Source organism: Cricetulus griseus, chromosome 3, assembly GCF_003668045.3.
Source record: "Cricetulus griseus strain 17A/GY chromosome 3, alternate assembly CriGri-PICRH-1.0, whole genome shotgun sequence".
In the NCBI taxonomy this organism is placed as follows: domain Eukaryota; kingdom Metazoa; phylum Chordata; class Mammalia; order Rodentia; family Cricetidae; genus Cricetulus; species Cricetulus griseus.
In genome coordinates, this window is record NC_048596.1 from 162,483,990 (window position 1) to 162,509,533 (window position 25,544).

Consider the following 25,544-nt stretch of genomic DNA (forward strand, 5'->3'; position numbering starts at 1 on the left):
AATTGAATACAACTATGTCTTAGGGTAACATCCCCTTTTAAAGTGTTGTTCTTAAACACAAACATCAGTAAATTTAAAAAGCCAAATCCTCCAGAAATAATCAATTTTCAAAACTAGTGAGTGGGCTGGAGAGTTGGGTCAGTGGTTAGAAGCACTAGCTGTTCTCCCAGAGAACTGGGGTTCAGCTTCCAGCACTGTGGTCAAGCAGTTCACAGCTCCAGGGATCCAACACCCTCTTCCGACCTCTACGAGCACCAGAATGCATGTGCACAACCTCCCTGTACCCCCACCCATACATAAATAAAAATAATGTTTAAAGTAATAAGGATACTAATAATTCATCTCAGCAATTAAGAGTACTGGCTGTTCTTAACCAGGTTCAGTTCCCAGAACACATGTCAAGGGGTTCACAACTGTCTGTTAATCCATATAGCACATATATACCCAGACGCAAACACACCCTACACAATAAATAAATATAAAACAATTAAAAGTATATATTACTAAGAGCTTGCATACTCGCCTTAAATGATAATTGTTTTTCAAAAGCAACAGCACTATATCCAAGAGTGTCAGGAAATATGTGGTAGTGTTTTGGGTTGTTATGTGTCTGGAAGTGTACACTATGGGCAAAGTGGAAGGGATCAGACGTGATACATCCTGCCATGGCCAAACAGCACCACTGTGCATTCTTATAGTGACCACTGTGAGAGATACTAGTTACTACATCAAAAGATGATGGATCAGTTGGTAAAGTGCATGAGGACTTGAGTTCAGATCTCCAGAACCCATGTAAAAAGGGAAGGTGGTGGTACACACTAGTAATCCTAGTACTAGTGAAGAGACAGGAGGAACCCTGGAGCTCCCTAGCCAGCTAATCTAGCCAAGTTGGTAAGCTCCAGTCTCAGAGAAAGACCTTAACTCAGAAACAATAACAAAAACAAAACAAAACAAAAACAAAAATCCAAGGTGGAAAGCAATAGAGGAAGACACCCAATATTAACCTCTGCACACACATATACTCATGAACATATAGCATGCACACACAAACATCATTACCACGCTCAGCCTTGGTGTTCTTATCGCTTGAACATCAATTTGAGAAATGTTTTCACATATACAAAGGTTTTTGTAAAATTAACATTCCTCAAAATCATGACACTATGTCATCACTTAGCTTGAGAACCAACGAGGAGGAACTGGAGCCAGTCTTGGACTACCTGAAGGGCTCTTACAGTTTTACTTGGATAAATCTAGGTAGCTGTGGGGCATTCACTGGGTTTCCCCCAATAGAGCTGCCAAAAACCAAAGATGATAATAGGCAGTACTGCTTGGAAATGAGGATACAGTCTATTATAATAGTTCTACTCCCTGCCTTTACAGTTTTCAACCTCTGACCCCCCTGCCTTGACTTTCCCAGGGCTAGAATCCAGGAAGGGGCTACCAAGGCCTTCATGAATGCTAGGCAAGCATTCTACCAACAAAGCTACATGCAGCCCCAGGCCAAATCGCCAAACTTCTAATATCTAAAATGGTGGCACTTCTTTTAAATTTTAACAACAAAATGTAAACATACGATCAGTAATTTATTTTTTTTTTTAAAAAAAAGAATAGCAAAACGATGCTTACACTTGTAAAAATCTGTACTGGCAAGCATGGTAGCACACAACTTTAAAGCCTTGCACTTGGAAGACAAAGGGAGGAGGATCTTCATGACTTTGGGACCTGCCTAGTTGACATAACAGGCCAGCAATGGCTACATAGTAAGGTCGTGCCTCAAAACAAACAGGCCAGCTATGGAGGGGCATGCCTACAATCCCAGCACTTAGGAGGCAGACTGGATCTTTTGTGAGTTTAAGGGCAGCCTGGTCTTCACAGCAAGTTCTAGACTAGACCAGGGCTACATGGTGAGACCCTGTTCCAAAACAAAAGCTATCAGGCCAGACTTAAAAGGTGGGCTGGAGGACAGTAAGCAAGCTTAAGATACCAGAGAATACCAAACTGGGCCTGAATTCTGTTCCTGCAGCCTATGCTGTCAGCAGTCATGGTTCTGTGCTACCCTATGGCTGAGGACTTCAACATGGGCAAGCTAGGCACCGATGCTGCTGGAGGCATCTCACCAAGCGCACCAAATTCATATGGGACACGACCTAAGAGGTGTGTGGCTTTGTTCCCATCAGCAGTGAGCTCTGGTGCTGCTCAGTGTAGCAAAGGACAAGCAGGTCCCAGAGTTCATCAAGAAAAGCACAGACCCACATTACATCCAACACAGAAAGGAAGGAAGGAAGGAAGGAAGGAAGGAAGGAAGGAAGGAAGGAAGGAAGGAAGGTAGGTAGGTACAGGGAGAGGAACTGAGTTCTTGCCACCATGAGGAAGGCAGCTGCCAAGATACAAAGACCCTGCCTTCCTCTGAGTAGTAAATAACCTCAGAAAACAACCTGGAATGTATCTGAGGCACATCCTGAAGCACTTACAGATGAAATATGTATCTGAAATTTCCTTTCAAGTACACAAAGGGCTAGAGGGAGCTCAGCAGCAGAGCACTTGTCCAACATGCACAAGCGCCTCCACCCCCAACACCACAGGGAAAATGGACATAATACAACAGAGAAAAATCAAATCGCAGAAAAGTGGGTTTAAAGTGGTAGGTAAGAGTGCAGATGGAACCAGATTGGTCATGAAGTAGTAATTGTTGAGGATGAATGACTAAATACATGGAGTGTCACCATAGCTTCTTGTTATGTTTCTTTGTAATTTTTATTAGACAAAATAGCAAAATAAATAAATGATTAAGTAAGTAAAAGCTGAGTTCAGTTCCCATATCAACAGAGGGAGGCTCACAACCTCCTGTAACTCTGGCTCCAGAGGATACAATACATTTGTTTGGTCTCTTTAGGTACCCACAAACATGTGGGATGCGTTCATACAAATGCACATGCATATACATTTTTTAAAAAAGAAGAAGAACAAATATAAGTGGCTGGGGAAAGATGGCTCAGCAGTTAAGAGAACTTGCTATTCTTGCAGAGGACTTGGGTTCAGTTCCCAGAACCCACACAGTGGCTCAAAACTGTAACTCTAGTCCCAGGGGACCCAATACCCTCTTCTGGTCTCCATGGATACCAGGAATGCATGTGGTTGGTAGACACATAAACATGAAGGCATAACTCTCATACACATAAAATAAAATAAAATATGTGTGCCAGTACTTATTTTTTCACACCTGAATACAGGCACTAGCAGGGCCAGAGTAGGTAGATTGTTAAGTCTGAATATAGCCTGGCCATCCAGCCTGGGTAACTTAGAAAGACTATCAAAATAAAAACTAAAAAGAGTACTGGGAACAGTACAGTGGAGCGCTAGCCTCACTTATATAAGGCCCTGTCCAAACATTAGTACCAGAAAGAAAAGCCATAGGCATTCCTAAAACTTTAAGATATGAGTTGACCTTTTAGAATTCCTAGAAAGAGGTCATACGGACATTCAACAACAGAGTGTTATTCTTAGGATTTAGTGTCTGTAGGAGCAGGGATGATGGCTCAGCAGTTAAGAAGGGCTTGAAATGCTTGAATTCAGCTTGCAGCACCCACATCAGGTGGCTCGAATCCACCTAGAACTCCAGCTCCAGGAGATCTGACATGCTTTTTTTGGCCCTCATGGGTACTGCATTCATGTGTACAAAGTGGCTTTCAGACACTCATATAAACTTAATTAAAAGTGAAAACAAAACCAGGTGGTGGTGGTGCACATCTTTAATGTCAGCACTCAGGAGGCAGAGGCAATCGGATCTCTGTGAGTTCGAGGCCAGCTTGGTCTACAGTGCTAGTTCTAAGACAGCCAAGGCTATACAGAGAAACTCTTGTTTTGTAAAATCACTGTGTGTGTGTGTCTGTGTGTATATGCACACACACATTTTTTTTTTAAGATTTTCTTGGGGAAGTTGAGGCAAGAAGTACTACAAATTAGTAGCTAGCCTGGGCTACAAGAGACTGTCTCACAAACAAGATGCAGCAGCAAGCAGCAGCTCCACTCTTGTACTGGAAATCTAACAGTGACACAGATGTCAAACTCTAATTCATTTACAGCTGTACTCTTTGTGTCAGAGCAACGTGTAATGGGAAAATACAGTCTCTACCATCTGCCAACAGCAACAGGGTGAAACCAAAGCTCAGAAATCTACAAGACCAAATGCAAAAACATTTCCAACCAGCTGCTCTTCCCCCAAGGAAAGGAACAGATCCACTAGAGCACACAGAGCGGCCTACACATACATGCATGCACGCACATACACACTCTCACACACAATTCTCAGACACTGCTTAGAGAACTAGGCAAGAATAATTTGCAGAGTGGACTTACGTAATTGCAACATTACTCCCATCTATAACAATATGCTTCAAATCTGCTCTCCCTGGTTCATTTTTTAATTCCAGCTTGTACGGTATTTTCAGGGTATCTCGAAATCTTTGAACCCCTGTAACTGAGGAATCAATATGATCAGAGGATCCTGCCAATCGCGTATCAGTAACTGAGGGTAACAGATGGGGCTGGGGCCGAGGCATCGGTGGAGAAAGGGGGGGATAATTTGGCTTAGGCTGAGGAGAGTTACAACAGCCAGAACGTTTCTCACAGGCAGGCTTTGTATTATTTGGAAGTGGGGGTTCCGCTTGTTGTTGAAAGCCATTTTCAGGAAAAGCTGGGCTTCTCTGTTGGTGGCCTGCAGGTCCCCTTGAAATAAAGCTGACTTCTTTAGGACTAGAAGAGGCAACAGAGGGTGAGAGGCCATCGGTCTCAAGGTCTACATTACAACTGTAGTTCTGGGGTGAGCCCCACATTTCATGTTTCTGTCCTACTGGCACTGTTCTGAAAGAATTAATTCTGCAGTTTGAGGTACACGGTTTAGAGTCTTTGAACGGTAACTGGGAAAATTTTTCCACCATATTTTGCTCTGTGTGACTCTGTGTTTTCTTTGGAGTAGAGTCTGTTGTGAGCTCATTTGTGCTGCTCCCAGCACCCATACTTCTGCTCTGAGCAGCATCTGGATACACAGAGCCAGGTGGAAGTGCTCGGTCCTCTTGGAGCCTTTTGTTCTCTTTTTCAATTTCCTCCAAGAGCAATAATGGCTCTGTAGAAGGGCCATACTCCCTGATGACCTTTTCAACAATCTCTTGGGAATAACCCATGGTTTTAAAGAAATTTACAAGGATATTGTATTCCATTTCTTCTGTAGTGTCTTTTCCATCGGGGCTCAGGTTTGTAGAGTTAGAGGCATCATCAGACAGGTCAATGACTTCATTTCCAGCCGATGCCTTACCATCATGCACAAGCTCCCCCTCTGGAACATTCTCCAAGGAAAACTGCTTCTTGGTATGCCTTTCTTCTGTATCAGAAGACCTCCTCTTGTGACAAACTCTGTCTTTGGAAAGTGCATCTTCATCTGGACTTAGACCATTTACTGGAACAAAGAGCACATCTGCTGAGCTAGAAAAGACTTCGTCCATTTGTTTTGTAAGCTCAGAAACAGGGGTCCTAGCTTTACTTCTGGAATCTTCCTGTGAAACAACTTCATCTCTAGCAATACTAGGTCCTGTGGCAGCATTCTGTGTCAACTCTGACGGCCGCACATCTCCAATTTTAATGACATCATCATCTCCTGTTTCAAATAGACTCTCTTCACCTTGTGTGAGACTCAGTAGTTCTTTCTTCAAGGAAGTAGGCAAAATCAACAAATCCATTGTATAATTGTCTGCATGAGCTTCAACAAACTGTCTGAATTCCCGCTTGATTTCCGACTCTTTCTGACTGCTGGGCAGATTCTCATTATTTTCAAAGAGCTTCACAAACTGCTGAATATGACTCCTGGCCATGACCACAGCCTCTGCACTTCCTCTGATGCCAAGAAGCCCCGTGTCTAAAATGCAGAGATCAGCACAAGTATCCTGAATTAGGCTCTTTAAAAATAGGCTCTGTGCCCCGACAAAAATGCAGTGCATGGCCTTGGGGTAGCATTCTTTTTCTTCCAGTTCAGGCTCACAGATCCCTTTGATATATTCCTGTAAAAAGAAGACAAAATCAGACCAATTTACCAGATTCCTTAGTATATGGACCTATAATAGCCAGGCTGATTTTTTTTTTTAAATCATTAAACATATTTATAATATGGAGTAAAATTCCTCAACTTCAATAAAAATAAAAAATTACCCAGCTTTGAACTTTTGGGGGGGCTGTTTGTTTGCTTCACTCTAAACTATTTAATCATCTTTAGGGGAATTGAAACTTTGTATAATCTACAGAGTGAGAATGCATAACCTTTTCACTGTGTCCTCCATTGTGATCTTAGGGGCTTGCCTAACTACACAGCGGATAATCCCAATGTTAGATTCATTTACATCTAAAAAACATCCCCTTGCTTACCCAGTCCTTTATCACAATGAGAACATATTCCCGAGATGAGATAATCGTATCAGTGAGTTACAAGGGAACAAAGGCTTCAGCCTTTGGTTTTTGGATTGAACAAAAATGATCACCCTGCTTCCGGGTTTCTTGAAGACATTTAGAAACAATAAGATTCAAGTATAATCGGAGAATACTAATAGGACTTCTCTTGGCTGCTACTGAAGAAGGCTTTAATAATGCTAAGAAAGGGAACTAGTGAGATGGATCAGCAGTGAAAGAACTTGCTGCCAAGCGTGATGATGACCGGAGGGACCCACATGGTAGAAGGAGAGAATGAATCAACTCTCTGACCTCTACACACTTGCTGTGCGCCCGAGCTCTCCCCCCCCCCCCGCCACACACACAACCAGCAACACATTTGTTAATATACCCACCAACTTTAGCTCTGGAATGTGTTGGTCTCAAATTGCAGAAATACTACTGGTATAATCTTGCTCAAGTTACCCAAGCAAAGCCCAGGTTCTTCAACAGCAGAGGTAAGAACAGTGCAGTCAGAGGGTTAGGGAACTTAAAAGTCCTTACAGGGCACTGAGCACATGGTGAGACTGTTACTCAATGAGTGAACTTCTGCATAGACACTTGTGAAGGGAGATCTATCCTTTCAACAGAGATTAGAAAAGCATCGCTAAAACTAGTGCTATTTAGAAGCTCAGCCTGTGCAGCACCAGAGTTTTTCCAGTTTGAACTTAAAATTCACTTGCTGTTGATGGCCATACCCCTTCAGTTAGAATCCACATTCAAATACATATACCTCTGTGCATTTATAATTTAGAATCACAAAAATCTGAGTAGATGAAACAGTAGGAAAGAGGAGATTCCCATTCAAACAGTAGGATATACACCTAGGTTTTTCACTGCTTCTATGACTGTACTGGGGTTTGTGGTCTTAAGAATGAGGCACAGGAGTCTTGTCTTTTTAATAAGCATAATTTTCTACTTTTGTTGACATGACAAGTTAGTTAAGCCAAATAACCAACTGTCTTATCTTCCTGAATATCTAAGCAGTGTTAAATACTGATGCCAGCAGCTTTAGAGATCCAAGTGGGATCTGGGGGTGTGGCTTAGCTGGTAGAATGCTTGACTGGCACGCACCAGGGCCTGAGTTCAAACTTGTTGCCATATAAATCAGGCACGGTGGTGCATGTCTATAATTCCAGTACTTAGGAAGTTGAGGCAAGAAAACCAGAAGTTCAAAATCAGGCTCAGCTGCGTAAAGGCCAGCCACAGCTACATGAAACCTTAACACAAACAATTCTCTCTCCAATTACTACTGTTTGAACTTTTGCTGTATTTACCTATGGCTTTAAAACTATTTCTGTAGAGGCAGGAGAGATGGCTCAGTAGTGAAGAGCACTTCCTGTTCACAGTACTCATGTCAGGCAGCTCAAAGCAGCCTGTAATTCCAATTCCAGAGGATGTGACATCTTCTGACACCTCACATACATTTGCAGATACCCAACTCCCGACCATATATACATAGACTAAAAAATAAGTTCTTTAAAAGGAGAAAATATTTTATAAAGCATTTTATCTTGAGCTAACAGTTTCATAAGAACTAAATTTTAATGGTAGTATACAGATTGCACTCCATCTACTTTTCCCCTAATGTATGGTGATACATAAGAAATCTTCAATGCACACGAGCCCACAGATCTAGAATGGTTCATCACATGGTTTTATAACACCATCATCTTGTGTCAGTGTTTACAATTATTCCATTACCACAAAGACTACCTTTATCTTTTAATGGTCACATCTACCACTTCTACCTTCAATCTCCTGGTAGTCAGTTATTTGTTTGCTATGAAAATGGAGTTATATACTTTTATAATATCTGACCTTAAGCGTGTCAGCATATATGAAGTGCTGGCCCACAGCCCCGTGCCCTAGGCCTCACTGCACTTGACTTGTGTCCACCCATCAGTGTTCTTACTGTAGCTCTCCACCTCCTACTGGTCTGTCAGTCTGTCTGTCCTCCCTCCCCCTCCCCCATCACAAACACACATTTAAATCCAGGTTCTACATGAGAATATATGATATTTGCCTTTTTACCCCACCCTCCTCTCCTACTCAGATCCCTTTCTCTCTCTCTCTCACTTTCTCCACAGCCCTAGGACTTTTCTACTTTCATATCTTTTTTGGGGGTGGGAGGTATTTCAAGACAGGGTTTCTCTGTGTAGCTTTGGAGGCTGTCCTGGAACTAGCTCATTAGACCAAGCTGGACTTGAACTCACAGAGTTCTGCCTGCCTCTGCCTACCAAATGCTGGGATTAAAGGCATGTGCCACTATCACCTGGCTTACTTTCATAACTTAAGATTGAATAAAACTCCATTGGGTAGATGCACTACCTTTCCTCTATCCATTCATCTGTTGATGGGCATCTAGGCTGGTTCCATAACTTAGTTATTGTGAATGGTACTCCAAGAAGCATGGATGTGAGTGTAGTGATGACGACTTTTTTCACTCAGCATGATGCTCTTAAAACTTAAGATGCTGCAGATGGAAGTGGTGGCTCATACTAGTGACTGTAAAGAAGGGACACCAAAGCAAGACTGTTGTGAGTTTGAGATCAGCCTTGGCTATAGAGCAAGACCTGTCTCAAACAAACAAAACAAAACACCATAAAGACCACATGGTGGCTTACAGCCACCACCAAGCAGACATGTTACTGGTAGGTCTTTATAGAACACTCCACCCAACAGCCCAAATATGTTCTTCTCAAGAACCCACAGAACTATCAAGATAAACCTTATGCTGACCATGAAACAAATCTCAACAAATTTAAAGAATTGAAATTATGTAGAATGATCTAACCACAAAATAATCAAATAAACCAGTTACAGATAAGAAAAATTTCCAAATGATTGGAACTTAGAAAATAAAGAGCACACTTCTAAGTAACTCACAGGTCAGGGGAATTCTCTTGTTTCTGTTCCTTTCTTTGGCAGGGTTCGGATCTTCCCGACCTGAGTTCTTATTTACAGTGCGGGGGGTGGAGGGGAGTGGGGGGTGGGGGGGATGAACCCAGGGCCTTAGTCAAGCTAGGTAAGTGCTCTGCTGCTGAGATTCGCCACAGCTCCTCTAGGGAATTTCTTTTAGGAATACATTGAACTAAATGAAAATAATATGAAATATCAAGCACAACTGAAGCAGCACCAATGTTTATTTATATTTTTATTGGCTTTTCCAATAGTTCCAACACAGGCCTGACTGCCCTAGAATCCACTATGTGGATCACCAAGTGAGCTCTTTCACCTCTGCCTCCCCATGATGGGACTATGGGCATAGAGAGCCATGCCTAGATTGACAAGGAAATGTATAAGACATAAATGCACACATTAGAAAACAATAAAAAATGGGTTTGGCAACTCACACCTGTAACTAACCTTAACCCCAGAATTTAGGAGGTAGAGGTGGGGGACAGACACGAGTTCAGCTGGGCTATAGCATGAACCCTGTCTCTGCCTCCTGAGTGCTAGGATTGCAGATAGTCTCCATGCCTGCCCTCATGGTTTCCAAACTTAAGTAACTAGTGCTTTATCCACTGAGCCATCTCCCCATCCCCCACAAGTATAAAGGGTCATGTTTTGTTTTTTTTTCCTATGCTGGGAATCAAAGTGAGAGACTTGTATGCATTAGACAAGTGCTCTACCACCTAGCTACATTCCCAGACAAGTTCATTTATTCTTGGATCCTTTCTTTTCCCACTCTTTACAATAGCAGCTGCCTCACATTCCAAGTACATACATTAAAAATGCAGCATATGATGCATACTTTTTGTTTTCAGTAATCAAACTCAAGTTGAAGAACTCAGGAAGAACAGGTGTGGTAGTAGAATTCTACAATCCCAGCGCTAAAGAGGCTGACACAGGAGAAGTCTGAGTTCACGGGCACCCTTAACTTCACATAGCAAACAAACACAACATCACAAAGGAAAAAGGAACCAATTGGATTTACTCAGGCATTCACTATTTCCATGTAAACTTCAGCAATTTAGAACTTCAGAAACTTTTTAAAAAATGATTTTTTTGTCATTTTTAATTCTGGGGTAGGGAGGATGTACACCTGAGTGTAAGTGTCTACAGAGGTCAGGGAGCTGGGGTTACAGGTGTCGTGAGCCACCTGACACAAGTGCTGTAAACTGGACTCGGGTCCATGGGTCCACACATGCTCTTCCCTGCCAATCCATGTCTCCAGCCCTCACCTCGAGCAATTCTTATGCAGGTGACTGTTAGCAATGCTTTCCCTTTACTTTTTCTTTAACTGAGAATGCTCTGTTTTACTATTAAATGATAGTTTCCTTTGATAGGGAGTTCTCCATAAAGGCTCTTGCTGTGCATGATTGCACCAATTTTAATTCTGCAGGAGCTCTCTGTGAGCTCCAGGCCAGCCAGGGTTACACATCAAGACACAACCTTGAAAGCAGCAAGCTTAACTTGCTGGTGCACAGTTGTTTATTTCAGCAACAAACTCATTAAAACATTCATTTCTCCATCAGAAGATTAGCTGAGGAGGACACACTATTTTATATTCTTTGTGACAAGAACCCACAACCCAAGCTTGGAAAGGGACTAAAGCTGTGTATCTGCTTTGTGAGACAGGTCCCTGTGATATGACTGCCCTTGAACTAACTCCTGCTCCCTCAGTGTCCACATTCCAAATGCAGTTATTAAAGTTTGTGCCCCCATAGCTGGTTTCATACACTGCTTTTTAGAAATGTTTGGGGCTAGAGAGATGCTTCAGAGGTTATAAGCACTGGCTGCTCTTCTAGAGGACCCACGTCAGTTCCCAGCACCCACACGGTGGCTCACAACACTCTGCAACTCTAGTTCCAGGGGAATCTGATGCACTCTTCTGGCCTTCAAGGGCACTGTATGCATGTGCTGTACAGATACATATGCAGGCAAAATATTCAAATAGGCAAAAGGGGGAATAAATCTCAAATAAATAAAACACAGGGGCAAATGTCATTGTGTCAAACTGTAGGCAATAAAAATCATTTTTTAAAATAATTTATTTAAATTTATTTATTGTGCATTGGTGTGAAGGTGTCAGATTCCTGGAACTGTAGTTTCAGACAGTTGTGAGCTTCCATGTTGGTGCTGGGAATTGAACCCAGGTGCTCTGGAAGAGCAGCCAGTGCTCTTAACCACTTAGCCATCTCTAGCCGCCAAAAAAATCATTTTAAGAAGTCTATTTTCATTGACATATAACAAATACATATTATTTATATATACAAAGATTATTCAACTGTCTTCAAATTAAGTAATTGTATGATGCTTTGACAAAGAAAATCTAAATGTCTTCTCCTCCAGGAGCAGTCTGTATGGTACAAGTCCTCAACTAAAAAAAAAAAAAAAAAAAAAAAAAAAAAAAAAAAAAAAAAAAAAAAAAAAAAAACCTTCTTTGTCTTAACCTTATTACACTTAAGTGACTTTGTGTGTTCTCAATAAAACTGACCTAGATGTTGAGACCAGTGAATAACAATGATTTATTTCCTTCCCTCCTTCCCCTTTTTTCTGAAGCACAAGGGGTTAAACCCAAGGTCTCATGCATGTTAGGCAGGTGTTACTACCACTGAGCTAAAATCCCTCCTTTTCAGACAGGGTCTTCCCAAGTTGATTGTGCTGGCCTGGAACTTGAAATCCTCCTGCCTCAGTCTTTGGAATGCTGTGATCACAAGCGAGTGCCACCCCATCTGCATTCAGTCTCTTCTCACAAGCCCAGGGAAGTGTTCCTGGCAACTTGTGCTATTCTAAAAGTAGTTCAAACTAGCAGAGGGTAAAGCAGATACTGAGCAGGCCAGCACCTGGGGAAGCTTTCCTACAGCACTGTTCACCATTACAACCTCCTCTTGGAAGCATACAGCTAGGGGTTTCTGATGACAAACAGAGATGGGTACAGCCTGCGAAGCATACGAAACTGAGTGGTGACCAAGCAACCTGAAAGCAACCACCAGTGTGTAGAACTGAGTAGCTCTGCTAGCTACCAGAAGCATCACCACAAGGATGAACAGATGCTCAAGTCCACAAACCATCGCTGAGGTAGGAAAAACTATGAAAACAAGGAAGCTCTTAAGATGTCAGGGCTGTCATCCAGTACTTCAAGTCTCCTTGGGCTACATGATACCCTGTCTTAAAAAACAAAACAAAAGGAGAAGAAAATGTTCTATATTATCCTAGGAAAATAAGTAAGACTTCTACTTTTAAGCTCTAACATGCACCCAAAATCATGTACACAAAATAAAAATAACCTGTAGCCTTAGGAAACACAAATTCCTCAGCACCAAAAATCTACAAATTTCCAACAAGTCTACATTATGTCTCCATCACTTGTCTCTATTTATAACAGACAAGTTAGGAATGCATTCTGTCACTTTCCCCATTCACTTCCTTTCCGCCACCCCTCTCCACTGTCTACCAAACACTTCTAGAGAAACAACAACAACAAAAACAACAAAGCCATACTCAGAACCTACTCATGACAGGTTCCTGTGTAAAAAAAAAAAAAAAAAAAAAAAAAAGTGTCAATCTCTGTAATTTGACAGCCTCTAAAACTTTAAGCTTTCCATTTCATTTTTACTATACCCCAAGTGTTTTCGAGACCCCAATTATTTTTACAGTCATCTTCTTTGCTCTTAGTGGGAAATGTGCAAATGTGAACAACCCCTTATCTGCATGTCTCTGTCCCAGGTACTCAACAGCCTGAGGCAGGAGAACTGTGTTCAAGACCAGCCGGACAACTTACCAAGACCCATTTCAAAAAAAGAAAAATAGTAAAACCAGGTTTGGTGGCTTTTATATATAATCACAGCTGAGGCAGGAGGACAGCCATGATTTCGACACTAGCCTGGGCTACAGAATGAAATCTTGTGTCAAAAAAGCAAAATAATAAATAAATGTTAAAAAACAAAGTAAAACAAAACAAAAAAAATTATTTGTCTCCAGTTTCAAAGTCATGCCCTTATGTGTCACTTTTCCCCAGGCACCAGATTCTTATCCAAAAAAAGGAAAGAGAGAGATATGTATGTGGTGGTGCACACCTTTAATTCCAACACTCAGGAGGCAGAGGCAGGCAGTCTACACAGTGAGTTTCAGGACAGCTGTGGCCACACAGACTTTGTCTCAAAACAACAAGAAAGTGGTGGGTGTGTGTGTGTGTGTGTGCAGACTTCTATGTAAGATCACCATGAGTGTACAGGTGCCTGTGGAGGTGAGAAAAGGGCATCAGATCCCCACAGGGAATCCAGATTGAAGCTACAGGCAGCTGTGAGCCACCTAATTTGGAAGCTTGAAGCCAGACTTAGGTCCTCTGCAAGAACAGCAAATGCTCTTAACAGCTAAGCTTCTCTCCAGCCCACACCAGGTCCTCTTTATACCTCCTGTCACTCTGAATCCTACGTAATGGTTTCCTTCAGCCTTACTACCATGTGTGAATGTATGCTTCCTATCTTGGCCCTTCTTCTACCATCACAGTATATGGAAATAGTAGCTTCTACCCCCATTTTAGAGTCAACCCCTTGAAAGCTGGGTTCTGTTCCTATTCAAACGGAATCCCTTGAATGCAGACAGTGACAACTGCACCAAAATGTTCCAATTTGGGTTACAGAACATGACACTTGCAAGCAATCTGTCTTTGGTAGGTACTTCCCTCTTCACATTTGTATACACATGCTATGAATGGACACCGCCTGACATGGGTGCAGCCATTGTAAGTCATTGCTACAAAGGCCCTCCAGTAACCCTAGTTGGCTTTTCCTACACTTTCCCAGCGAACAATAAATGATCAAATCGTTAGTCATGCTCTGGGCTTTAGTCAGACCCTGGCTCTGGGATGTGCATGGCAAACATGATTTTCAGATAAACCAGGTACATTTCAGCAAAGTGGAATCATTTAACCCATACACATGCCTCTTTCTGATCTAGACTGTGGAAATATAACTGGTCTTGCTGCCCCACTAGGACCTCACCTCTGCTGGCAAGTGCCTTCAGTAAAGCCTCTCTGGCCTCCTGGGACTGGAGTGCTGCTCCTCATACAGGAATGCCAGGTTTGTCTAGGGTACCGCTGAGTGTCTCTTCTCCCAACTATGCCCCAAATCCTTTCCTATCATTTCCTATTGCCCTCAAAGGAGGGTAGTTCTCAAAATTATCTCTAGGTAGCTTCCTCTCTATTACACTCCCAGCCTTCCCAAGTGCCAATCCTAACTTTCATTGTCCTGGTAATAAACTCAAACTTCTGCCTCAAGCCTCAACACTGTAGACTACTAACCCCCTGGCATTTCCAGCCAGACATTCTATTCCAAAAGTGCCTCAATTTTCGTCTGAATTAGGGCTGACAGCTCTCTTCCAATCCATCTTTGATCCAAGTTCTCTTTTAATGAACAGTGGCTTAGAGTCAATGTACACACTGTAATCAACCACAAATAGAACTTTTTTCTACCCATCAATTTTATTAGGCCTTCGATACAATAACTTGTCTACCCCTTGTTACAATATAAGAGGTGTTTCTAAAAGCATACTCTAGAAAGCTTCCTGATGGGCAGGACTGTTGTAGGATATTTACACACTGTGTAAAGATGTATTGCTGGGATTGTTGTAATAAAAGCTGAACAGTCAATAGCTATGCTGGAGGTATAGGTGGGATTTCTGGGGAGAAAAAGGAAGAGGAGGAGGAATCTAGGCATGCAGGAAATGCCAGGAAACATGGAGAGGAAACAGGAGGTGCAAGATGGAAGAGAAACAATGCCACATGACAGGATGTAGATTGATAGAAATGGGTTAATTTAAATATAAGAACTAGTTAAGAACAAGCCTAAGATATAGACTGAGCTTTCATAATTAATAAGTCTTTGGGTCATTATTTGTGAGCTGATGGCCCAGGAAAGTCCAACTTCACAGGACTAATGTTCAAGCTCCGAGGGGTCTTGTTCAAAACCTCTGGTTCGTATTAACATGTCCACTTATTTTTGTTACAAACTTTAGCCTTTCCTTCCTCTACCCTTGTCAAAAAAACATCATCTGAGAAAACAGGGAGTATGTATATTAACCTCTGCTTTATATATACAGGAGTGCCTTATTAAATTGTAATGTTGATCACAAGTCTAGTAGACTGCACATTTCTAGGGGGTGGGAAATGCCCTTAGCCATCAAATTCAGTGATTCTCAGACAGACATAATTCTCCAGGCATCTAGCAACATCAGGAGATATACCTGGCTGTTACAGCTTGAGGAGATGCTCCTGGCATCTCTGGCATCTACAGGGTGGAAGACAGATGTTGCTAATCATCCTACAGACCTAGTACACTCCTCCCCCCACACATCCAAATTATACGAGCCAAATGCATCACTGCTCAGAAACCCTGAACAAATCAATTCATGTCTAACTAATAGGTGGTTTGGAAACATAAACCAACATCTTGCAACAATGATGCAGCAAAACATTAAGAAAGTGCGGTTAAAATGTCAAAAAGAGTTATGTGTGTATGTGTGTGTGTGTGTGTGTGTGTGTGTGTGTGTGTGTGTGTGTGTGTGTGTTCCATTTCAACAGCATAAAACTGAGTATAGCATGTCTATAATCCTAACACCTGGGAGAGGAGGAAAGAAGACTGGAAATTCAATGCCATCTTTGACTATGCCATGGCAGCAAGCTTTAGGCTTGGCTTTCACAACCCACCCAAGAGAGCACACACAGAGGATCAGATGTAGCTTAACAGTCAAAAGTTTGCATTTTTGTTTGTTTGTTTTGTTTATTCGAGACAGGGTTTCTCTGTGTAGCTTTGGAGCCTATCCTGGCACTCACTCTGTAGATCAGGCTGGCCTTGAACTCACAGAGATCTGCCTGCCTCTGCCTCCCGAATGCCGGCAACAGGCTCATGTTGTCAAAAAGGCTAAAAGATATGCAGTAAAAGAGGTCCAGACAGAAAAACCTCTAAACAGGTTCTAGTGTGTTTCATAATGTACCTAGGCTTAAGAAGAAAAAAAGGGTATGAAAAGTCATAAAAAATAGATTAAAAATAATAATGTTGTTAAAGAGACAGTAAAAGTAAGAGGAAAAGAAAAGAGCCATGTAAAGATGGAAAACACACAGGGAGTCTGGATCCTGTACACTATCATGTTGATTTTAAATTTTATGATTGCTAAAAAGCAAAGGACAGCTGCTAAGAGACCTAGAAATAATAATAATAATAAAAGGACTACGAAATTAAGCCAGCCTAGATATTTAAAAAATGCCTTAACTTTTAAAAAGGAAAAAAAAAACTGTATTTGCCCAATGAAAATCAAAAATGCTTTGGAGAAGTGGTTTTACTTGTTTCCACAGGAGAAAAGAGGGTGTGGATTTGTTCCAGGTTGGTATGGATCTGGTCTGATCAAGGGAGACCTCCTAAAAATTGACAGGTGATATCTATCAACAAAGGTTATAACTGGTCTTCCAGGACTTGATCATTATTTCAAATTTTCTCTCTAGGACCCCTAAAAATGCCTTCACCCACATTCAACAGGAAGCAATTTAGAGAACACTACACCCACATTCCAATAAATGGTGTGAGAGGCTTTGGTTATTTTGTGAGTTATAGATGTTTGTTATAATTTAGGGAAATATAGGATTAAAAAAAAACAATCTCAGATATTTTGCCTTGGAATGGATTTGGTATATGGATACAAATTCAAAGTCAATTTTGTTACACTGTATATATGTTTTTACTCTTGTTAAAGGACTTTTGTATATTGATATGAATATAAGGTCATTTTTTGTTACAACACACTGTATATATGCTTCTACTTGTTTAAAGGATTTTTATATATTGATACCAATTTAAGGTTATTTTTGTCACAACATACTGTGTATATGTTTCTGCTCTTCTTTAAGGTATTGAACCTAGACAGTTCATTTTAAAAAGTAAGGTAAAATTACAGTTTTTGAAAGCTATTATTACAAACTATTTAGGATTAAAAAAAAAAAAAACAAAAACCCACAGGTCAGTAGTTAGTCATCTATAACAATCAAGTTTGTAGATATGCTAGCTATATTTTCCAGATCACATAGAGATATATTTTGGATAGATAGATGGTCTTCAAACTTTTCAAAGACCTACAGAATATAGCATTTAAAATGTTTTGTTAGTTTAGGGCTTTTCATGACAATGAGACACGTCTGCTCCTGCCAGTACTAATTTACTACAGAGATGATGGGCATTAATGAAACTCCTTGTGGAGTTTGTTTTCATTTGTGGCAAGGTTAGCCACCAGGCAAAGAAACTGCTCTTGCCTTTGACTGATGACAATGTGCCGTGCAGACATTCTGCAGGACACACAGGAAAAAGACTTGTTAAAACTTTGCCAAACCAAGGTAGGACAGTCCCTTCAAAATTTCTACTTCAAAAAAGAAACTGCCAGACATTCTACAGGACACAGAAGAAAGTGACTGACAAACTTCCAATATAGATGGGACAGTCCTTCCAATTTCCTTTTCGAAAAGTGTTCCAAATACTATGGGCCTGTGGGCTGAAGATGGAAGCCCCAATGTTGTAAAGGAACTTTGGGTGATTGTACATGCAGTCAGATGTCTCTGCCATTTCTAGAGTTGTTGAAAATTGTTTAAAACTCACTTTTTGTTAACTACAATAACATTATCCTTCTGGTATCTTTGATGGAGTTAAAGACTAGATAGTTATATATATAGTTTTCCTTAGTTAGGATAGAGAATAAGTTGGGTATAAAACTGTAAATTCACTAAGATAAATAATACATTATTTTCTTTAAATATGGTAACTACAAATGGACAAAACATTGTAAATTCTTATTTGACAACTGTTTTTGTTGTATATTGCTTTGCTATTTTAAAGTTAAAACCTTTCTTCTCATTTACACAAAAAGGGGTAAATGTGGCATTTATAAGTAATAAGCCTTCATGTGTGATTTATTTGGGAGCTGGATGGTGGGCCCCTCAGAAAGCCAAGAGTAAAAAACATTTCAAACAACACTCTTCTGCTCTCCAAAGACACCAGGCACACACACACACACACACACACACACACACACACACACACACACACACACACACACACACACACGCACACAGAGGCAAAATGCCCATACCATACACATTAAAATAAAATCTTTTTATATTTATTTATTTATTTTTGTTCTGGTGTTTCTAGACAGATTTTCACATACACAATGGCAAAACATCCATATATATAACATCTTTGAAAGATAAATACATCTTAAAAAAAAATCCTACAATAGGCTCTGCAAAATGCCTCAGTTACCTGCCACCAAACCTGACCTGAGTTCAATCCCTGGGACCAGCATGGTGGAAGGAAAGAACCGACTTTAACAAGTTGTCCCTGAACCTATGCAGAATACAGCATACACAGCTCTGACAAAACAGGTAAATACAAGTTTAAAACAAATCCTACAGCTCTGGCTAGGAACAAAACAGGGAAGGGGAAGCTGCAGCATTAGCAATGACTGCCTCCCATTTCAACATTCTGGAATAACCCCAAAGTACTAGCCATAAAAAGACACGGAGCCAACCACTGTTTCTTAAGATGATTTTCACAACTATGCAGAGAAAAAAAAAGTATCATTCTAGGAAATGCAAAAAGCTACCACATTCCTTTCTGGTAAAATCAGCACAAAAGTTTCACGATACTACCCAGCCACACAGTTCTAAATGATTTCCTCCATGAACAAGTCTATTGTTCACTCATGAACTGGGAATCACTCTTCTAAGCAACAAGGACCTGAAATCCCTGCACCAGAATTCTCCAGTACTTCCTGAAGAGCCCTGCTGGCACAACAGTCTGGTCTAACCTCTACTTTGCCCCTTCTGCTTTTGCTTAGCCTGTGTCTACCTCCTTGTCCTCACTCAAACAAGGACACTCTTCAGACACAACTTCTGGGCCCTACTCTGCCTTGTACAACTGCACTTAGATCCTTTTAACTGTGATGCCCTGTGTGGAACTCACTATTCCACCAAGGAAACATCACCTACCAATTCCTAGGTCCGGTGATACTGTAAGTTCATTGTTCCAGACTTCTTCTGGTCCCTACTTCTGTCCCATGGAAGTAAGTTCCTTCTGGTTTCTTCTGAAAGCAGTCTCAAGTACGTGTGCATTCTCTCTCTCTCTCTCTCTCTCTCTCTCTCTCTCTCTCTCTCTCTCTCTCTCTCCCCCTCCCTCCCTCTCTCTCTCTCTCTCTGGCACACGCACATGCGCAAAATGCTGTTTTTCTGAGACAGTGCTCTGGGCCACCTTCTGCTGCTCTCTTCTCCAAGAAGAGAAGGACGTGTGTTAATTTATTAATCCTGTAGTAATTTCTAATACTTTCTAAAATAGAGGTTAGAAGGGCAGTACAAAAGCTCCATCTGGACCACTGATATGTTTTCTTCAAAATGTGTGATTGGATTTTATTACAATACCTACCTTATACACTGAAGTTGTCATCCCTCCTGGGAGGTGTCTATGCTGAAGATTCAAAAAGCCTGGTTGATTCAAGCTTGATTTTAGAGAACTGACACTGTAGATCCAGGCAAATTATCTTGGATTACCTTTAGTCCCTTCATTAGCTATTCACTGTCCACCTGTGTCTGACATACTTTCTTTAAGTACAGGTAAAGCTTTTGAGGGTGTATTAGCAGGACACTAGCTCCCATCACTCCAAAAGCTAAGACCACTATCTGAGACCTACAGATTTTCCCACCTGCTGTAGCTAGCCACCTCAAATTCCAGGCAACATAGCCGCACATTTCCTTAACTCTTTGACCTTTTTTTTGAGAGTGGCCAGATAGCTTGGGCTGGGTTAGAACTTGCCATGCAGACCAGGCTGGTTGTGAATGTGTGGTGCTCCTGCTTGCCTCTGCCTCAGAATGATGGGATTGCAGGTATGTGCTACCAGACACAGAGGATTTATGACTGTCTTTTATTCTGACAATGAAAGTTTACGTAACTGTTTGCATGTGGTGGCAGTACACCCCTTTAATCCCAGCACTTGGGAGGCAGAGGAAGGCAAATCACTGAGTTCAAGGCCAGCCTGGTCCAGGATGGCCAGAGCTACACAGAGAAACCGTGTCTCAAAAACAAGCAAGCAAACAAACGAACAACAAAAACAACAACAACAAACAAACAAAAAGACATTATTCAGGGCAAACAGATGTGTGCTCCTAGGCCAAAGTCATTCGTATTTGGCTCAGAGTAAATGACCTCTTGTTTCCTTTGTTTCTGTGTTTTGTGTGGGTGACTTTACCAAGAGTATCAGTGTGGCCAGATGTGGCCTGTTAATCCCAGCATGTGAGAGGCTGAGGCAGGAAAACTGAGGGCTCCAAGCTATTTTGGGCTACACAGCCTTAAGATCAAAAAAAGAAAAATTAACACAAAATTGTTGTAAACACTTGTACATGGAATTAAAAATATAAATTTGCAATCCCCGAATGGGTAAGTCCCTCTCTAGATTTTCTATCTTCTCATACTGTATTAGTTAGGGTTAATATTGCTGTGATGAAACACCTTGACCAAAAGCAAAGTGGGGAGAAAAGAGTTTATTTGGTTATATATACATGGAATCCCTGTCCACTGGGGGCAGCCACGGCAAAAACTCAAACAAGGTGGGAACCTGGAAGCAGGACTGATGAATAAGCCATGGAAGGGTGCTGCTTACTGGCTGTCTTTCCCTGGCTTGCTCCACCTGCTTTCTTATAGAACCTAGGACCACCAGCTCAGGTCTGACCACACCCACAATGGCCCTTCCCCATCAATCACTAATTAAGAAAATGCTCTACAGGCTTGCCTACAGCCTGATTTTATGGAGGCATTTTCTCAATTGAGGTTCCCTCCTCTCAGATGACTCTAGCTTGTTTCAAGCTGACATAAAACTAGCCAGGACACATCTTACCTCTGAAGCCCCCAGAAAATGTCAAGTTGCTGGACATTACTCACACATCTATACTTGCATCATTACAAACCAGCAGCAGCCATCAAGTCCAGAGGAAAAATGCTATGGCATTTCATAGCCCTATCATTCACACTGAAGGCTTTCTACACCTGCCCCTTTCAGCAGGCCCAGATACCCTACCTACCTCACAAAATCTCCTCCATCTCTCTTCACTCAAGGAACTAAGTAAAAGCACACCTTTCAAATACCTGTGATCTTGCCCATGTTCCCCTCCTTCACCTTCTGGAACCTTTCTGGTCAGAAAAGAGAAGCCTTTCCTTGTTCTCATTACTGAAACACTTTGAACACATGTCAACTGCTACGTGAATCACGCTGTCCTGTGCCCATGTCCCTCCTACCAGGCTATGAAATCCTTGAGGGTAAGAGACAATCACACATTGATTCCCTCACGGGTGAGCTTTTCCCCACATGCTAACCAGTCATGGTGGTTCATGCCCATACTCTCAGCACTGAGGAACAGAGGCAGGAGGACTCTGTCCTTAAAATATAAGTAAAAAATTTTAAAATTGACTACTTGGAAGCCCCACCACTAACATGTCAAAGAATATGAACCATTTGTTCTAGCTTGCAGGGTTTAAACTACTTTAAATTCCTACTTCCACTCAGGTTCCAAGTCCCTTGCCACCCTACCCAACTCCAGCTCAACCTTAAAACCGTATTCCTTTCACTACTGGCTCTCTTCTTGCCTTCAAGTTACCCATCCAGCAATTTCAGGCAAATTCTTTTCCTGCCAAAACTCTCACTGACTCCCTCCTAAATATCCAAGGTCTTGAGTAGAGCAATCGTGTTTCCCAGCCATCATATTTCACAAGGGACCTTGGCATGCTCCGTCATGACATTCCACCTCATATGCTGTTTTCTGGCTTCCACATCTTTGTCAACAACAAAGTACCTGGTAACCTGCCTGGCTTTTCAAAGTCCACCTAAAGTGCTGCCTCCTCCAACACACAGAACTAGGCAGTCCATGCCTTTCCTGAGCCCTCACAGGCATTATCTCACCCAAACAGTAGCTCCCACTTGCCTCCCTTGGATTGTTGGAGACCTAACTAAGTCACAGTCCATTCTCACAGTTGTAACAGAAAATCCAACCTTGAGAGCCAGGGCAGGTGGCCTCCCCCACTCCCATTCTCTTTCCTGGCACCAGGGACTGAAGCTACAAAGTGTTCTACCACTAAGTTGTGCCTTTTGACCCCACAGGAGCTGCTTAAAACTCTTCTTAGGTGGGGGGTGGGGGGTGGGGAGTGTAGCTCAATACAAGAGTGCTCACCTACTTACCTAATGTATACAAGGCCCTGGCTCTCATCCTCAGCACCATCAAAAATAAAAACTTTTGTTTGTGAGACTGGGTTCCTCTGTGCAGCTCAAGCTGACCTCAGACCACCACCCTCACACCTCAGTCTCCAGAGTTCTGGGACTATGGTTATGTTTCACCATGGTCACCTGGCTAAATTTTTCTTAGCTGTTTCCCTCTCAAAGCCATTTCTTCTTATACCAAATTAACACCCCCCCCCCCAAGTTACAAAGTAAAACAAGCAGCCATTGAGTGTAGCAGTCAACTCTTAGTGCCTACCCAAACCTCAAGGAAGAGAAAAAGGATTTCTTGTAAGTGGGAAGGTTACATTGTGAGTAATACATGTTGAAAAGATAACAGGGCGGTGACATTACCATTACCAAAATACCATAAGCCACACCTTTCCCATGGGCTGTGCTAAATTGTGAGGCACTAGCAGACACTAGAGAACTGGGGTTGGAAGGTTTGGCAGGATAGGCAAGGTAGACCGGGAGCACCTTCTACCTCTGGGGTAGAAGCAGACACAGATCAGTCCAACACACTAGAAGACAAGATGGCACACAATTAGTAAGTACCCTGTGGTGGCGCGTGCCTGTACTCTCAGAGCTCAGAGGCACTAAGGCTAGAAGGACTAATTCAAGGCCAACCAGTCACCACAGCAACACTGTCTTACAGTATTCTCTAAGGGGGCAGTTTACACTGATAGGAAGTCCTACAGGTTCCAGCACACAAGGACTTTCTGAAGGAGGATGACAGTCTAATACAAAGTGAACTAGGCAGAGAACAATGCAATAAAAGCAATGAACCTAGAAGGAACACTACCGAGAACAAAAGCCTTAACAGAAGGTGCCAGGGTAAGTCGAGGAATGGGTACATGATGGAACATTTAAGGGCAACAGGCCTCAGGCATGTTTTTACCGCTGAGTGGTAAAAGAGCAGGTGCTGAGGAGAAAGGAGGGAAACAGGAAGGGGTTAATAACCCATTTAAGGAATTAAGCACAAGAAAACCAACTGGATCCAACATCAATGATTTCAGTCCACACTGGGAAGAACCATACAAGTGCCTTAGAGACTACTCACATTAAACACTGGCATCTTCTTTTAAAATTAAATCTAACTACATCAGGAGTTACAATCACTCAAGGGTAACGTGAAATTTGTGATATAGTGTGTAAAAAAGGTCTCACCTAAGAAGTTTGACAAGCATCACCCATTCAGGTTCTAGAAACAAATTCCTTACCCATGAATTTTGGTGCCTTACAAATAGGAAAGTTTGGAGAAACGAAGGTACCTGAAGGTGTTCAGGAAGTATAGCTCAAAATACCAGGCTTTGAGAAGCTGGTGACTTCAACCCTGGAGAAGCAGCGAGGGGCTTTCTCCAAAGTTCCCAGATCTGACCCTCCAAATACCGCAGGAAAGGAAGCACCACCTTATCCCTCAACTTCCTACTCCTCCCCTGGAGCTTAAGATGCTTATACCATACAGCTTCGGCCATCCTCGGCCTTTCTCCCAAGCATGTCTTGTAGGACTCTCTTGCATAGAAACACAACTAAAATGCCCTTTCTCCAGGCAACCTGTCGACTCCTTGGTTATTTCACTGGCTCAATGAGACTTTGTAGGCACAGAAAGCTTCACAGTCAAATTTTGCTACTGTTTTCTGACGAGGGGGAGGAGCTGATGGCGGTGTTGAGTAGGTATGAGGTCTCAAATACTGATTAGATACAAGGTGAGTCACCGCTTAGTTTCAGTTTCTCCAGCTGTTCGTTTAATAGAAGGAAAAGAGTCCTATCACAGCGTCCTCGCTGGATTTTTAAAGGCTGCGTTATTCCTTTTTATGGTACTCGACGAATGTCAGATCTGCTACAAGCATCATACAATCGTAGAACATCAACAATACAGGAGTAATGTTATTTTTAACGCAGCTACTAAACATCCTTCCTCTGAAGTGTCTGGTCATTGCTTATCGTTATGCTTTCCCCTCCCGACTTCCAGGAGGGCCTAGGATCTCCAAAGGGTTCGGAAACCCTGCCGTGGCGGCCTGGAGGTTGAAAACCAACCAGGAGCTTCGAGCCTTGCGCACATCCAAGGGACTGGAGGAGAGGCTGGGCGACCGCGCAGCGCGCGTGCTCCAGGCCCGATCGCTCTGCCTTCTGCGCACCTCGCCTACTTTTCTGTTGGCGAGGGACCCGTGAGGGAGATGCTTCCGCAGAGCCCTTTACAAAGGGGGGCACCGAGGCTCCCGGGATGAAACCGCTAAGCCCCGCGGCCCGGCGAGCCAGGCCGGACTCACCTTGGCGCTATGCACCGCCTCCTGCGCGCCGCGGAGCTGCAGCCAGATGCGCGCGGGCAGCGGCTCCTCCGCCCCGAGGACGCCGAGCACGGCCAGGCCCACGCCGAACAGAGCCTCGATGCGGCCGCGGCTCCGCTCCAGCAGCGCCGCCTTCTCGGCGGGCGCCGTGAACTCGTCCAGCACCACCCGGGCCGCCATGGCGGGCGCGGCCTCCCGTGGCGCCGGGGGCCAGCGGCGGCGACGCCCCCTCAGCGTGCCGCCGCTGCACCGAGCCGCTCAGGAGGCGTGGGCCGCGCCGGCCGCCTAGCCCGCCCGCCCGCCCCCGCAGGCCCCTACACCATCACGACACGGCCGCCGCAGCTTAGCAACTGTGGGCAGTGACTCCCCGCCGCCCCGCCGCCCCGCGCCCCGCCGCCCCAGCCGCCGCCACGCATGCGCTCAGCCCGCCGCCGTCATTGAAGCTCGCCGCCCCGTCGCGAAGGGGGGGGAGGGTTGGTGGCTGAGGGCGACGGAAGTCGACGCCACAAGCGGTCACCATGTTAGTTAAGGGCAAGC

At 43.0% G+C, this 25,544-nt stretch overlaps 1 protein-coding gene across 1 annotated transcript in view; it reads right to left on the minus strand.

Annotated features, from left to right (window-relative positions):
* N4bp1 (NEDD4 binding protein 1) overlaps positions 1–25,303 on the minus strand; it is a 42,894-nt gene extending 17,591 nt beyond the window's left edge. Inside the window, exons 1-2 of the mRNA XM_027405517.2 lie at positions 24,990–25,303; positions 4,360–6,053 (exon numbers count right to left, since the gene is read on the minus strand). Of these exons, the coding sequence (XP_027261318.1) occupies positions 4,360–6,053; positions 24,990–25,187 (1,892 nt within the window). The 5' untranslated portion in view covers positions 25,188–25,303. The remainder of the gene's footprint in view (positions 1–4,359; positions 6,054–24,989) is intronic.
* Between the last annotated feature and the right edge of the window lie 241 nt (positions 25,304–25,544).